We start from the raw sequence: 15,038 nt of genomic DNA on the forward strand, positions 1-15,038 counted from the left end.
TAGTAGTAATAACAGCAGTAGGTGTAACAGTACTAGTAACAGTAGTGGTATTAAGAGTATTAGTAACAGTAATGATAACAGAACTAGTAACAGTACTAGTAAGAGTACTAGTAACAGTAGCAGTAACAGTAATGGCAGCAGTAACTACTAGATAGATAGATAGATAGACAGATAGATAGACAGACAGACAGATAGACAGACAGACAGATAGATAGATAGACAGACAGCTAGATAGATAGATAGATAGACAGACAGACAGCTAGATAGATAGATAGATAGATAGATAGACAGACAGACAGACAGACAAACAGACAGATAGATAGATAGATGGATAGACAGACAGACAGACAGCTAGATAGATAGATAGACAGACAGACAGACAGACAGCTAGATAGATAGATAGATAGATAGATAGATAGATAGATAGATAGATAGACAGACAGACAGACAGCTAGATAGATAGATAGATAGATAGATAGATAGACAGACAGACAGACAGACAGACAGCTAGATAGATAGATAGATAGATAGATAGATAGATAGATAGATAGATAGATAGATAGACAGACAGACAGACAGCTAGATAGATAGATAGATAGATAGATAGATAGATAGATAGACAGACAGACAGCTAGATAGATAGATAGATAGATAGATAGATAGATAGATAGATAGATAGATAGATAGATAGACAGACAGACAGCTAGATAGATAGATAGATAGATAGATAGATAGATAGATAGACAGACAGACAGACAGACAGACAGACAGACAGACAGACAGATAGATAGATAGATAGATAGATAGATAGATAGATAGATAGATAGATAGATAGACAGACAGACAGACAGACAGACAGACAGACAGACAGCTAGATAGATAGATAGATAGATAGATAGATAGACAGACAGACAGACAGACAGACAGACAGATAGATAGATAGATAGATAGATAGATAGATAGATAGATAGATAGATAGATAACCTTTATTATCTGTCAGATGTGACAGAAATTCATGTTTGGCAGGCTCCGATATAAATAGATAAAAACCCAGAAGACACAGCACAAAGACAAACAGTATGTGATATATGATATATATATATGTCAGAGCAGTGTGTCTGGGCGGGAGTACTGGGGGGGAGAGTAACGGCACGGTGGGGCGGTGCTGGACTGTGCTGGACGGTGCTGTACTGTGCTGGACTGTGCTGGACTGTGCTGTACTGTGCTGTCCACTGGCCGGACACACGCTTCTTCTGCAGGCGGGGCTTTAGTCCGTAAAGTGCGGAAACAGGCTGAAGACTGAAGAGTCCCCGAGCTGGAGCAGCAGTACTGACCTCAGACCAGTCCGTCCGTCCGTCCGTCCGTCCACAGAGGGCTGGGAAGATGGGGACCAGGTAAGACAGTCGTCCCGGTGGTTCGGGTGTGTGTCAGAGAAAGAACAGGAGACTAACTGAACTTGTGGTGAGAACAGGGAGCCAGCTGTAGATGAGTTATCAGTAGTTCAGAACACACGGTCACTTCTTCTGGAAAGACCTGCTGACAGAGATGTGCTCAACTTTGGTCATGCTGCGTTCATTGACCTTCAAATGGACATTTTCCGACAGAAATCTGTTGTCTTAATCTACTTTGGCGTGGATGATGGTTAAACCAACACATGGAAGAGAAACTTTGTATCCTCTGTTTGGAGGAAAAGAATCTCCCCGATGTACTTTTTTCCGTTTTACCACCTGTACCTGAACTCAGCATCCCGATGACTGTACATCTAATGTGAGGAGGAGGATGGAGGAGAGGCAGAGAGAGGAGATGGAGGCGATATATATAGGTTTGGTGAAGGTGAACTGCTAAAGACAGACATCCTGAAATCACAGGGGCTTTAAAGGATAGTTCAACAATTCAGCAGTAGTATGAGTGGAATCAGACCAGACTGCAGGTTTGAAAACTCTGATATACTGTGTGTAAATATCCTGCACTTCAGCTTTAAAGTTGATCAAATGTGATTAAATATGAAGCAAACACAGACATCCTAAAACAGCCAAGGTTATTTTTGATCAAATTACAAAGTTGAAATGATCCACCATCTGCAGCGATTTCCCAGTCGACAAAAGCAGCAAATGAGAGTTGAGCCTTCATGAATTTGGCTAAATGTTTGGTGTCTCATCATAAAAAACAGGGTCAAGCCATCGATGGATAGATCTGTTAGATCTATTCAAAAAATGTAATACAGGAACTGCATGAGATCATCAGCAGTTACATGACAAACCAGATGGATGGTTTCTTTTGTAGACATCAAAACTGTCCCCACCCCACCAGGGGAAACTATACCCTGGGCCGTGTTTACATTCCCTGCAACTACCCAGCATGCCTTCTGGTCTATCAGACCACATTCCCCTGCTTCTCCTGCCAACATACACCCAGGTGACCAAACGGGTCAAAGCTCTCAGAAAAACAGTCGAACAGATGAAGCCACAGGAGCTCTACAGGACTGTGTGTTCAGAGGTGCTGCCACCCAGGAGAGCCGCAGCAGTCCTCACCAGTCAAGAAGACTTTGTGAAACAGTGACATCACACATCAGCCAATATGCTGATGATGTGGTTATCACCAAGACAATAAAATACTCTGCTGAGATGATGGAAGGAGTTTTCCTGTGATGAGATGTTGTTTCCCCCTGTAGGATAAAGGCCTGACAGGAAGGGGTCCACATGTCCTGTGCTAAGGAAGTAAAGGACTTTTTTTGTTGATAGTCAGGATGTGTATTTTGTTCTTGGGCTCTGTTATCTTTCCTCAGAGTGTAGAAGGCAGCACATTCCTGCACAGGGACATGCTAAATGTTCTCAAATGTGCAGCGGTGTGCATAAACTTGGCAAAGCTGACTCGGCCCAAATGTTCTCGATGACAGCTTTGTCTCTCTTCACTCTATTCTACATGAATGAATATGTCTTGTGCTGTTGTTGCCAAACGTGGACAGGGCTGATTAATCCCAGTACTTTACCAAATACTTACAGACAGATACACATTACTGGCACTCACTGGCCACATTTCCTGGAATACGCTTTCACTTTAACTTCCTGTTTAGCTGAGCTGCTTGTAATGGAACCACTGACGTTCACAGAGAGCCGTCACAAGTGTGAGAAGAGGATTTCATTGAGGTGGTGCTGGCAGACTGGAGTCTTTTGTCTCAGTACTCTACTCCGCACACTTCACTCTGACAGGGTCATCGGCGCTGCTTCTTAGTGACATATTTACGGTACTGAGACTGCTCTTGTCACGGCTTTAAATGATATTTCTTTAGATATTTAGTTTGCTGTAATCCCACTGCTGGTGTTCCAGGATCCTAGTGCCAGTGGTGGAAGAAGTATTCAGATTCTTTACTTCAGTATTAATACAGAAATGTACAGAATATAAAAATGCTGCATTCCAAGGGAAGTAAAAGTATTATCAAGGTGCCAAAGTCATTATCCAACTAAGATTCTAACTAAGATAAATATGAGGATGTAATAGAGTAGTTGAAATGACTAGAAAGGTGCTGTACAAACACAGAGCATTTACCATGTTATTTAATGAAGATATCTAGTTATTTATTAGTTATTAGAAAACTTAAATATTCTGTCAGTTGCATCTGCATGGATGAAAACACCAGCAAGATGGTGGTGATAATCTGGTCTTCATCTTCACATTAAAACATCTGGTAAACTAAACGGCTGTCATGCAGAGAAGGGGCCCCTATGTGTCTTCTATTATTACATAGGATAGTATTTAAGTACAAAGATCACCAGGATCAGTTCTCTGGAACTCCAGCACACATTTAGCTGCAGCTCGTGACCTTCCTGTCCCATAGTTCATTGCGCTGCCAGCCATCACAGCTACTTTCTAACTGCTCCCTTTTTGTTTACACCAAACTCGAGGATCGGTTTACTCCTGCAGTGTGTGTGTGTTTGTAAAAGACAGGAAATATGACGTGATTATACAGATTGGTGCGTATCGGCCTATAATCACATCCACACTTCCTACACTCCCAGTTTGCTGTCGTCTACCCTTGTTGCCTTGTTCCCTCTGAAACACAGGAAACACTACACAGTCAAATGTTTGTCCTAGTAATCATGTGACCAGCACGTTCAGATGAAGGCCTCAGGTCATCAGCATGAGTGAAGGGTTGGTAGTTTTTAGTGTAGGCTGTCGAGATGGCAATGTTAGTAGTGCTGATCAAATCGATATTGACTCAGGGCCATGTCTTTCTTTCTTTCAGCATCTGTAGGGTAAAAAGAAAAAGTTTTGTGGAAAGTTTGGTTCCAGCCTGACCAATTGTTGATTTTTTTGGCTGGAACAAATATCAGTAATGGAGAGTTAAAAATCAGTTGACATAGAAAATATTCTCACGTTGAATTCCTATAATGCAGTCAGACTCACGGTGGAAAGTTTTACAAAAACAAAAAAATCAGAATGGAAGCAGCAGTCTTTTTCTTCCCCACTGCAGCCCTGCACCTACATTACCCACAATGCAACATGACTGAGCAGAGGGTTACAGAGGTCTGGTGGGCTCACTTCTTTCTTACTCTCTGCATCCTGCATCCCACTCGAGGACATTTATCAGACAGCTCCCTCTGGAGACACTCTGTACTTTATGCCTGGCCCAGACCCAGACCGGTAGCGCTGACATTCATAGTGACCACTTGCATCGTGGTAGGAAACCTATGGAATGAGGTACAACATCTGTTAGATGCCAATTTCCACCTTAAAACACACTTTGATGTGTAGAATCCCCTTCAACATTTTTTCAACATGAGCACCCAATGTAGACATGTTTGCAAAGGATAACTTCAGTGTGGTTCTTAAAGAACTGTCATAAAGAACTGTACAGGGGGTAAAGAATAAACTCTCTGTGGGACAAACCCTGTAATGGAGACACCAATTACAGCAAACTTCTCTTTGACTTTTGTTACTGACTTTAATTGTTACGTGCTGTATTTGTAGGTGCAATACCACCAATACTCTTCTCATACTTCTTTAATTCTCCTTCTGTCTCAGCACATCCTGATTTAAGACATTAAAATATGTATTTCTCTCAGCTCCTGAGATAACAGTAAGACCCCAAAGAGACCTTGACTGGCTTCTAAATGAGCCTGCACACTGTCAGAAACTCAGATCAGGAGGAACAGGTCACAATTAAGTCATCTCCACACAAGAAAATCATTTACTTCTGATTAGAAAAAGAACATTATGAGCAGCAAAGTCTTCCCCTGGGGGGCTCAGTGACGTAACGTGAACACAGACAGGCCCAGTTAACATATGGCAAAGGTCTTTAATGCAGCTAAGGACTGCTCAGAGTAGGCTGCTGTGAGATCTGAAGATGGGATTCTGCGGTTGTGTGCAGCAGGATATTTCTCAGTGCGTCTGCATGAGAAGCTGCAGGCGCTGCTTGGATTGGTTGAATGTTGCCCAGGGATACTAACCTGATGCCAGGTTACTGGTACTGTATGAAGGCATTAATGTTCACATACATGCCTCCTGTTAACGACACATGCTCTCTTTCTCTATAGAGTCTTTAAGAAGTCCAGCCCCAACTGCAAGGTAGGATATGTTGGTGTGAGCAGGGGTTCATGTCACTGTTTCTTCCTTTCTCTAACATCTCCTGTCTCTTTCTTTCCACAGCTCACAGTTTATCTGGGGAAGCGTGACTTTGTTGATCACTTAGACCACGTAGATCCAGTAGGTGAGTCTAAACACACGGGCAGAGTCAGATCAGACTTGAGCTCAGAGACCATCTTTAGAAATACTTATTACACAAACGATAAAGATTCAAAGTCCTTGAATCCTTGAGTCACAGTCACAGTCACAGTCAAATCCAGGCCCAGACTGGCTATTTAGCGCAACATGGGTCACTACACAGTCCAGCTGGCCTCCAGTCAGGTGCTGAATCCCACACAGGCTGGGTCTTTATGGGATCTGGTGTCCTGGTTCAAACCTCAACGCTCTAGTAATCGAGGGAGTCTGACACACATTCAGGGTCCCTCTTTAAAAAATCTGAAACCTCAAAGGTTTCATGATTTAGAGTTTATATTAAGAGCTGTAACATTCCAACACACTGGGGAGCACTAGATTATGGGATGCTGAGGGCAGATAACCTAAAACCTAAAATAAGACCTTGTATGATGTGTTTGGTTGAAGAGTGTGACCTCTGAATTGGGGTGCAAGTATTACACACATTTCAGGAAATGTGTCATTTTCTCCAAACTGTGTGTGTGTGTGTGTCGTCTAGATGGAGTTCTCCTTGTAGATCCAGATTATCTGAAAGGTCGGAAAGGTAAGAAAACTTAAAGATAGACACAAAGTAAGAAGACAAAGAAGCCTGATTTGCTGACTGAATGAGTAACCGTCCGTGTCTTCGTCTGTCCTCAGTGTTTGTGACTCTGACCTGTGCGTTTCGTTATGGTCGGGAGGACCTGGACGTCCTGGGCCTTTCCTTCCGGAAGGATCTACACGTGAGCACAGTCCAGGCGTTCCCTGCTCTGCTGGAGGGAAAGAAGCCTCTGAGCCACCTGCAGGAGAGGCTGCTGAAGAAGCTGGGTCAGCACGCGTTCCCCTTCAGCTTCACTGTAAGACTGCTTCCCCCTGAAACTACCACCGCCCAGCATACCCAGCCCCCCCATCTCACAGGAATGTCATTAACTCCTCTGTAAGATGATGTTAGCCACTTAAGCTGTGTTCATACTAAACGCCTTGCATTACTTGGGCAAATAGAGCTGCTGGAGTGTTTTTTGTAGTAATATATAGCACCTCTAAAACAGAGATTACAAAGTAGTTTGACGGACAAACTGAAGACTCGGGGACCAATGTAACCTCAGAGAGCTGAACAATGAAGCCAAACAGGAGCAAGGATTAACATTAGAAGAATATAAATAGAAATTAATAGAAATTAACGAATAAGAGCAATAATAAAAACAATAGAAAAACAATAGAAAAAAGTTAGAAAACAATAAGTGAATAAGAGAATGCATGTGGGCTGTTTGCTATAAATATACACACATATATAGTGTATGGTATGCTCTGTAAGACGATGCACATCGAGCCAACTTTTAGATTTCCCCTTGCTTGTGTTTGGATGTGTCAGATCCCCCAGAACCTGCCTTGCTCAGTGACCCTCCAGCCAGGCCCAGAGGAGACTGGGAAGGCGTGCGGGGTGGACTTTGAGCTCCAAGCGTTCTGTGCCAAGACTGTGGAGGAGAGGATCCACCAAAGGTTCAACACAGCTAGACACCCAAGACTTACAACCAAACCAGTTCTCCTAGAGAGACAACGCCGTGTGCTTCTCTGCACTGGAGACACCGAGCAGCTTCTGCTTTTGCAGAAATATATAATGACATGATATAATAATAATTCTTTGAAGCTTATATTTTGTACCAGTTTGCCCTGAAGGCCTACTGAAGGCTTGTGGAGGGTGTAGACATACAGTACCAGTACATCTTCTCATTCAGTGGTTTGTCTTGATTTCTTCTTATTTTCTACATTGTTCATATTGAACATCAGAACTATGAAGGAACACATGTCGCTCTTGGCGTTCTCTCAGTCAGCTTCATGAGGTCACCTGGATGGTTTTCAGTTAACACATGTGCCTTGTCAAGAGTTTGTCAAGAATTTCTTGCCTTTTGAATGTCTTGCCTTTTGTTCAGTTGGTTTGTGCAGAGGTGATAAAACATTTTTTTATTGTTTGGTTTATAACACTTTTTGTTTACAACATAATTCCATGTGTTCCTTCATAGTTTTGATGTCTTTAATATTGATCTACAATGTAGAAAATGGTAAGAATAAAGAAAAACCACTGACTGGTTCTATATTACCCCATAATGAGCATGTATGAACCTCCTGTGTATGCAGGAACTCTGTGCATCTGGTAATAAGGAAGGTTCAGTATGCCCCAGAGAAACCAGGTCCACAGCCAATGGTGGAGACCAGTCGCAGCTTCCTGATGTCCGGTAGATCTCTGCACCTCGAGGCCTCACTGGATAAGGAGGTAACACACACACTTCCATGATGTGTTTGACTGGAGTGGACTTGATGACTGGAGTGTATGCTAAGTGTCTGCCTCTCTGTAGCTGTACTATCACGGGGAACCCATCGGTGTTAATGTGCAGGTCACCAACAACTCCACTAAGACTGTCAAGAGTGTGAAGATATCTGGTAATGCCACCTGCCCCCAACACACTCACATTCTGACTGAAATAAAAACATGTAGGACAACAATTAGAAGGAAGACAGATGAAGTAAGCACTAAGAGGATCCTTGTCTCCTTTCAGTTCGTCAGTATGCTGACATGTGTCTGTTCTCCACGGCTCAGTACAAGTGTTCAGTCGCTCAGGTTGAAACAGAGTGAGTTCTTCTGTACTGTTGTCCTCCTTTTCCTGCATGCCTAATTCCATTGCCAATTTCCTTGAAACTGTGTTTTTAGGCGAGGGAACCATGTAGATATATCATGAGAAGATGTCTAGCCATGGATTTTTGATGCAGATCCAGACATCAGTGTTTTAGAACTTAAGATAATGGTCATGTTCTCTTTACAACCAGCATTGATTAGGCCAATTGTCAACTGCATATCAATGCAGATGATATAGTTTTGTATGCAAATGCAGGCACTAGTAAACAGTGATTTAAGAACCATCGACATATCTTACCAACCTCCTGAAGTATCAAAAAGGATTAAATCCCATGTGTGCAGTCAAGAATGAACTTTCAAATCTCATTGCAAGCACTCAGTGTGTAGCAACAGAGAGAACTGATGGATCAATCTTAATCTGTCTCCTTTACGCCCACCTCCAGTCACCAGGTTTCTCCCAGCTCCACCTCCTGCCAGATCTACACTCTGACCCCCATACTGGGTCCCAACAGGGAAAAGAGAGGCCTGGCCCTGGACGGACAGCTAAAGCACGAAGACACCAATCTGGCCTCCAGCACTATGTACTCACAGATATATGCAAACATCTGCCAGAAAAGGCTTTTTTAAGCAAATAAGCACACACGTGCATGGATATGTATACTGACAAGCCTCTTGTCATACCTGCGTCCTGTGTGTGTTGCAGAATAAAAGAAGGGACCAACAAGGACATGATTGGCATCTTGGTTTCCTACAGGGTCAAAGTTAAACTGGTGGTGTGTCGTGGAGGGTAGGTGAACACAGCTGAGTGAATGTGCATGTGTGTCCGAGACTGTGTGGGTGAAATATGTTCTGTTCCTGAGTTTCTTTCTTAGATGGTGTTTCACTAAGTAAGATGTGGATAGAGAAACACTAGTTTTATTTGTAGGTTTCTGTGATTGATTTGCAAGATGGTGACAATGGTGATAAATACATTCTGTTTTCTTGACACTGATAAACAATTGTGTGTGTGTGTGTGTAGGGATGTAGCAGTGGAACTTCCTTTTGTCCTGATGCATCCCAAACCCACAGACCAGCCTAGCTCCCAACCACACTCAGGTAGGACACACACACACACACACACACACACACACACACACACACACACACACGCTTGAGTGTAATGTCATTACTTAACTGGTTCTTGTTTGTAGTTGCTGCAGAGGTTGACGTTCCTGTGGATGGAAACCTGATAGAGTTTGCCACGAAGTAAGTGTGTGAATGGAGAGAGATGATGTTAAACCATTTCTTCATCGTATTTCTCACCCTGTGTGTGTGGTTTGAGTCCTCTGATCGTATGTAGCAACATAATCAAACGACACATAGCGAACACAGAGAGCTGCTAGGGGAACCAGGTGATGCTATTTTAGGATCCATGGTTACATATTTTCTACAGTTTAACACAAAGTTAGATCTACTAGAAATGGCTTTTTTAGAAATCCATCTAGTTAACATGTATAGGTTAGGAGTTCATGGTCCAGCCACTGATTGGAAGTTGGTCACAAAGAAGCTGAAACCTATTGCCTAAAAGGTTAACTTTGGTTTTAAACCTGGACCCAAATTTTTTTAATACATATTTTGGATTCAAAATGACAGGTAGGTACAAAACGTTTTGGAACTGGTCCAATGGAAACTAGAAACAGGCTGAGATCAGGCTACAATGGCTCTAATGCACCTCATCAAAGTACTTCCACTAAAAGTGCTTGTTTTAGTCTCTGTAGGGATCCTTCCCTTACTGCTGTCACACAATTAGAATAACACTCTACAAGCTCTTTTAGTGGACCTACTGTGATCAGGTGCAGTTGTCCCAAAGGATCACGTTGCAGCCCGTTTGGTGGCTGCTGGCTGAGGTGATCTACTGGACCAGTTCCAACACTTTTACTACCTTTTGAAGCCATGTAGATGATACCATTCTCTCTCCTTTCAGCACTTCCTCTCAGGTTGACTTTGTCTTTGAAGACTTCGCTCGGCTGCAGTTAACAGGGATACAGGAAGATAAGGATGACAACCAACCCTTCTGTTAGCTCCTCCGAAGCATACTCTCATGGTTCCACTCCCCAACGTGTCTCTTATTAACAAGCTAAGAAAGGTGCTGGTTGTATGTTCGTGTGGAAACAGAAGCGATGGCCAGTGAATCAGGCAGCTAGACTGGAACTTAAGCTGGAGTTTAGCCAAGTGAGCTGATAGTAGGATGTTTGTGGTGGAAGTGATGCTGCTTGACTCTCAGTTTTCATTCTGCTGACATCAGTATTATGCATACTACTACAAATTATATGTTTATATTGATGAAAGGTCTTCAGGTCTCAGTAAAACTGTTAGCAGCAATAACAGAGGAACCGCTGTAGACAGGAATGATCTTATTTTTGTAGTTACTTTTTTTGCTAAATGATATTTTTCCTTCTCTTGGGGTTGATGGAACACACACCAGTGGGTTGAACTAACAGTGAACAAATTCCCCATCATACATGCTGATGAATCATTTCTTTGAGTTGTTTGGATGGCCAGAGTGCACCTATAAGAAATAAATCATTATTTAGTGGCAGCACTACATAGCTAGTGTGTTATCTCAGGTCCAAAGTGGACTTCATATGCAGTATACAGTCTAAAATGACTTACATTTTTACATTTTGAAGAGTGGTGTTACTGTACACTGTGAAAATAAATTGGTGGCAGAGGATCAACTAAGTGATACAATCAATACTGGTGTGACCAATGATACGTGTTGGCATTTTACAGTGTAAAAAGCAAAGTCAAATGTAACATTTCCTGACTTTTCCATGACCCTTGAATGTCACATGACATGCAGGAAACACTCCTAAGATTGGGGACTCATACCTGCACCACCTGATGTCATTAAGAAGTTAGAGGTTAGGTGACATATTTCAGGTGTTGTGTGCATGTTGGAACATAACCCAAAAATATTGGCTTGGTGAATTAACATGACACATTTTTTTCATAATGATGCATAAAATTCCCTGATTCTCCATGACTTGCCCACTAATGTATGAAATTCTGTTCCTGTCTGAAGTAGACTTTTCCTGAACCCTGGGCACCGTGGAACACAATAATGAAATGACTTCAAGGTTGCATTTAATTGCTTGTTACTTAATGGCCACTATATAAACCAGCAGTGACATGTCTGTATGTCTGTCCAGCCTGAGATTTATACACTTCTTAGAATATTACAAGGTGATATGAAGACTTGACAGCAGAAGAAAACATATTACAAGGTGATCTATGTTATTTTAATCAATAAAATGTACAAATAATCATCAAACGTTGTAAATCAAATGTTTTTTTGTGGCTCGAAACAGGAGGGCGACGGCTTTCACAGGCTTCTTGTTTCCACCTGTCAAAATGGAGGGTGATGGAAAACATGACCAAGGCTTTTGGAGCTGTGGAACAGCTGCACGGTGCATCGCTGAGCAAAGTATCGCAAATGAAGTGCAGCCTTTAGAGCACACAGGACACATAAAACAATGTTTTGAGTGGGAACCGTTTTAAGAATCGAACTGAGGTTTAGAAGACCCAGGAGACTTCAGAAGATGTGGGCATCCAACATGCCTTCACTCACTGCCCACTAAACATGAAGTCAGACCCCGTCCTCTGAGTAAAATTAGGCTTCTTCACTCAGCCCTGATCCAAGACGGTCACACAGGGTGTCAGGGTCCAGCATTTCCTGGAATATTAGTCACTCAGCAGCTCATAAAAATCATTACAGGAAGAATGTAAGAGGAGGCCACCAGATACATGACAGCTAAACATGAGAATAAAACTGGCCTGGTCTCCCTCCTGATCAGACAGATCTCCAGCAGACCTGACTCAGATCAGGCCAACCACAACTGTTTATCTCATACGGGGCGGGTTTGAATAAATACCATACACGGTTGAGGGATTTTCATGAACAACCAAGTTGGCTGCCTGTGATTTAGAGCGTTCTGCTGAATCTGCCGTCATGTCGGTATTAAACACTGGACAGTAGAATCTCTCTAAAAGAATCTGCACTGAACGCTTTTGTTGATGAGAAATATGTGTTAGATGTACTTCTGACAGGAGTGGCTGTAGGTCTGTCCCATTGGACAGAGGCTGGACTAAAACGTGTGTCACTGTAATATATCTCTAGCCCTGTCTGGGTCCACACTGACATCGCTGCCTTGTCTCCAAGTTTTTCTTTAATTCGAGCAAAGTAATGAATAAACAGAAGGAGGCAAACAGAATGCAGCAGGCCCTTTTCTGGCCACCTGTCAGCGGTGTGCCTGAGGGCAAAGCAGAACTCATTCGCTTGTGCCACGTCATGTCATTCAGCATTGCTGTCACTGATAATATTCCGAACAGCCGAGGTTCTACCAGTGGAGTAAACGGCTCCTCTGCTTCTGTTGCGTTGGATTTCTCCTTGTATAGTCGTCAGAGAGACGGAGCCGACAAGTGCTGATTGAGCTGAAACATTTAGCATCACCGCAGTTGTATTCGAGTATCTTAACAGCTGCTCTGCTCAGAAATAGGAAAAATGGGCCAAATAACAAAAAATATCCAGAAATGCAACACGTTGCTTACTAGAGAAAATCAGAGTTGTTGTATTGAACCAGAAACAGTGTTTGTAATAACAGTAATGAGGATCTATGGTAAGATTTTAAGGCTGTTGGTGGAGGTGGAGGTGGAGGTGGAGGATGAGGGCGGATTGAGTCCCGTCAGGCATCAGTGAGACGCTGCTGTGAGCCCAGCGACCACTGTTTCACCTCTGTGCTCTCATGTCGTCGTCTGCTGCTGCTGCTGCTGCTGCTGCTGCTGCTGCTGCTCCAGCATGACCTCACAGGTCCGTCCCAGTTCTCCCAGTTTGACCTTAGCGTACTCGGCTCTGTTCAGTGCCATCTGACAGTCTTTCCTGGCTGAATAAGTGGAACCCTCGTGTGGCTGACCGGTAGCTACCTGAGGAAAAGACAGAATAAGTGCTTTATTCTGCCACTCACAACAAGATGCACGTTGAATGATTAGATATTTATTGCAGTATTGGACAATAATGTGTTTTAGTACTGTATGATTTCTTTTAATTAGCAATAAAAGTTAATTAAGAGAAAATGAGAATAAATGAATACAAGAACTAGAAAACACTTGACGTTTAATTGTCAAGCAGTGCAAAGGTTTTGTTACCTTGAACCTACTGAGATGTTTCATATCAGCTTTCACACCAATATGGAAGGATGGATTTAGCAGTGAAAACTCATTACACTGCACTACATGTACAAGCTCTGTTGTTGCAGCAGCGGTCTTTGCGGTTCACAAAAAGTGAAACAAATATTCTGCCACTGTGTGCCTGACCTGTGTGAGGTAGCGGATCTGGGCACTCAGTTCGCTCTCCACTCGGTTGACGGAGCTCTGGAACTGGACCAGCTGTCTATCCAGGAGGCTGGCGTTGTGTTTGTCTTTGGAGAGTTCCAGAACTATGTTACCTGCCAGGGAAGCATTAAACATGTCAGCTTCAGGACCAGACATGACTAACCATGTCAAAAACTGGTTCCACACTAATATACAATTACGTTAAGCAAACCCACGGTATTTTTAACCCTATGCCCTGTATGTTCATATTTTGGTTTAGACGCCTTAGGCACACAACAACACCAACACACTGACTGATGGAGGCAGCAGCAGAGCAGCAGCTCCTGTGTGCTGTTCTCTAAAATCCCTGTTTTAGTGAATGTAGTCTGGTGTGTGTGCAGAAAGCGATAGAACGGCTGTTTGTGGTTAAACCAAAAGGATCTTCCAGGTCTCTCTCTGTAGGGATCCTTTCCATGATGCTGTCACACACTTAGAATAACACTCTGAGCCTGTCAGTGGATCAAACAAGCTCTTTTAGTGGACCTACTGTGATCAGGTGCAGGTGCATAACAATTATGATGTAACCCATCTCACAGCTGTAGGTTGAAGGGACCAACCCAACCAAACTACCACCCACTAGTCACTCTGAACCCAAAGTATATAAAAGTAAGGCCCAGATTTAAGTTAACCTTTAAATGTGCATTAGTTGTGTTTTTCTGCAAAACAAGCTCTGAACACAAAAAAAGACAAAGAGCAACATTAACATCCATCTCCGTCTCTCTCATTAATCAAATGCTCACTATTGTTTTAGCTCTGTTTGGCTCTCCACCAACTCCAGAGAAAAGTACCTGGCTCTCCAGCTGTTAGTGCTCCAGTAAATGCCTCACTAGCTAGTCTCCACCTTTGACCTCACATAGAGTCATTTGATCCACTGGTGATGTAAAGGACTGACCAGTCTGGAGCCCAGGTGTGATCCTGACTGGTGTAACATACAAGCAATGATTAAGCGAGATCAGTGAAGTCCTGCTACTGATGCAGGGCAGAGAGTCCACTGGGTGGGCCCGACCTGCAGAGTGTTGGCTGTTAGGGAGAAACCACGGCACGGCGGTGAAAGGTGTCCTCACCGGCACACTGCAGGATCATCGCTATCTCCTTCTCCACCTCCTCCAGAGCTCGGAGCCGCTCATTAGCCATGAGCGCGCGGGAGCAGAGCCAGTCCGGATCACGCGGGCGTACGCAGGCAGGAGGGAATCTGAATCTGCTCGACCCGATCCAGCTCTACGAGGCTGCGGGGTGAAGCGCGAGCGGCCGGAGCTCAGACAAC

At 43.3% G+C, this 15,038-nt stretch overlaps 2 protein-coding genes across 4 annotated transcripts; one reads left to right on the top strand and one right to left on the bottom strand.

Annotated features, from left to right (window-relative positions):
- The first annotated feature begins 1,349 nt into the window (after positions 1 to 1,349).
- On the top strand, positions 1,350 to 11,668 carry arrb2b (arrestin, beta 2b). Of its 3 annotated transcripts, XM_070854327.1 has the most exons (15): positions 1,350 to 1,394; positions 5,535 to 5,565; positions 5,647 to 5,707; positions 6,254 to 6,298; positions 6,394 to 6,590; positions 7,106 to 7,233; positions 7,870 to 8,005; positions 8,088 to 8,172; positions 8,289 to 8,361; positions 8,809 to 8,946; positions 9,069 to 9,152; positions 9,384 to 9,460; positions 9,556 to 9,610; positions 10,329 to 11,046; positions 11,591 to 11,668. In XM_070854327.1, the coding sequence occupies exons 1-14, from the start codon at positions 1,384 to 1,386 to the stop codon at positions 10,423 to 10,425; spliced, it is 1,218 nt and encodes a 405-aa protein (XP_070710428.1). In that variant the 5' UTR covers positions 1,350 to 1,383; the 3' UTR covers positions 10,426 to 11,046; positions 11,591 to 11,668. The 3 variants fall into 3 exon arrangements, with proteins under 3 accessions (XP_070710428.1, XP_070710425.1, XP_070710427.1); XM_070854324.1 differs by having other exon boundaries at positions 5,535 to 5,707; XM_070854326.1 differs by having other exon boundaries at positions 5,535 to 5,707; positions 10,329 to 11,658.
- med11 (mediator complex subunit 11) lies at positions 11,625 to 15,025 on the bottom strand. Its single transcript, XM_070854329.1, has 3 exons — positions 14,839 to 15,025; positions 13,718 to 13,848; positions 11,625 to 13,327 (listed from the first exon to the last, which is right to left on the bottom strand). Exons 1-3 carry the CDS (start codon positions 14,906 to 14,908, stop codon positions 13,148 to 13,150), a joined length of 381 nt encoding a protein of 126 aa, XP_070710430.1. The 5' UTR covers positions 14,909 to 15,025; the 3' UTR covers positions 11,625 to 13,147.
- Positions 15,026 to 15,038: the final 13 nt, after the last annotated feature.

This window comes from Pempheris klunzingeri, chromosome 23 (genome assembly GCF_042242105.1).
Source record: "Pempheris klunzingeri isolate RE-2024b chromosome 23, fPemKlu1.hap1, whole genome shotgun sequence".
NCBI lineage: Eukaryota > Metazoa > Chordata > Actinopteri > Acropomatiformes > Pempheridae > Pempheris > Pempheris klunzingeri.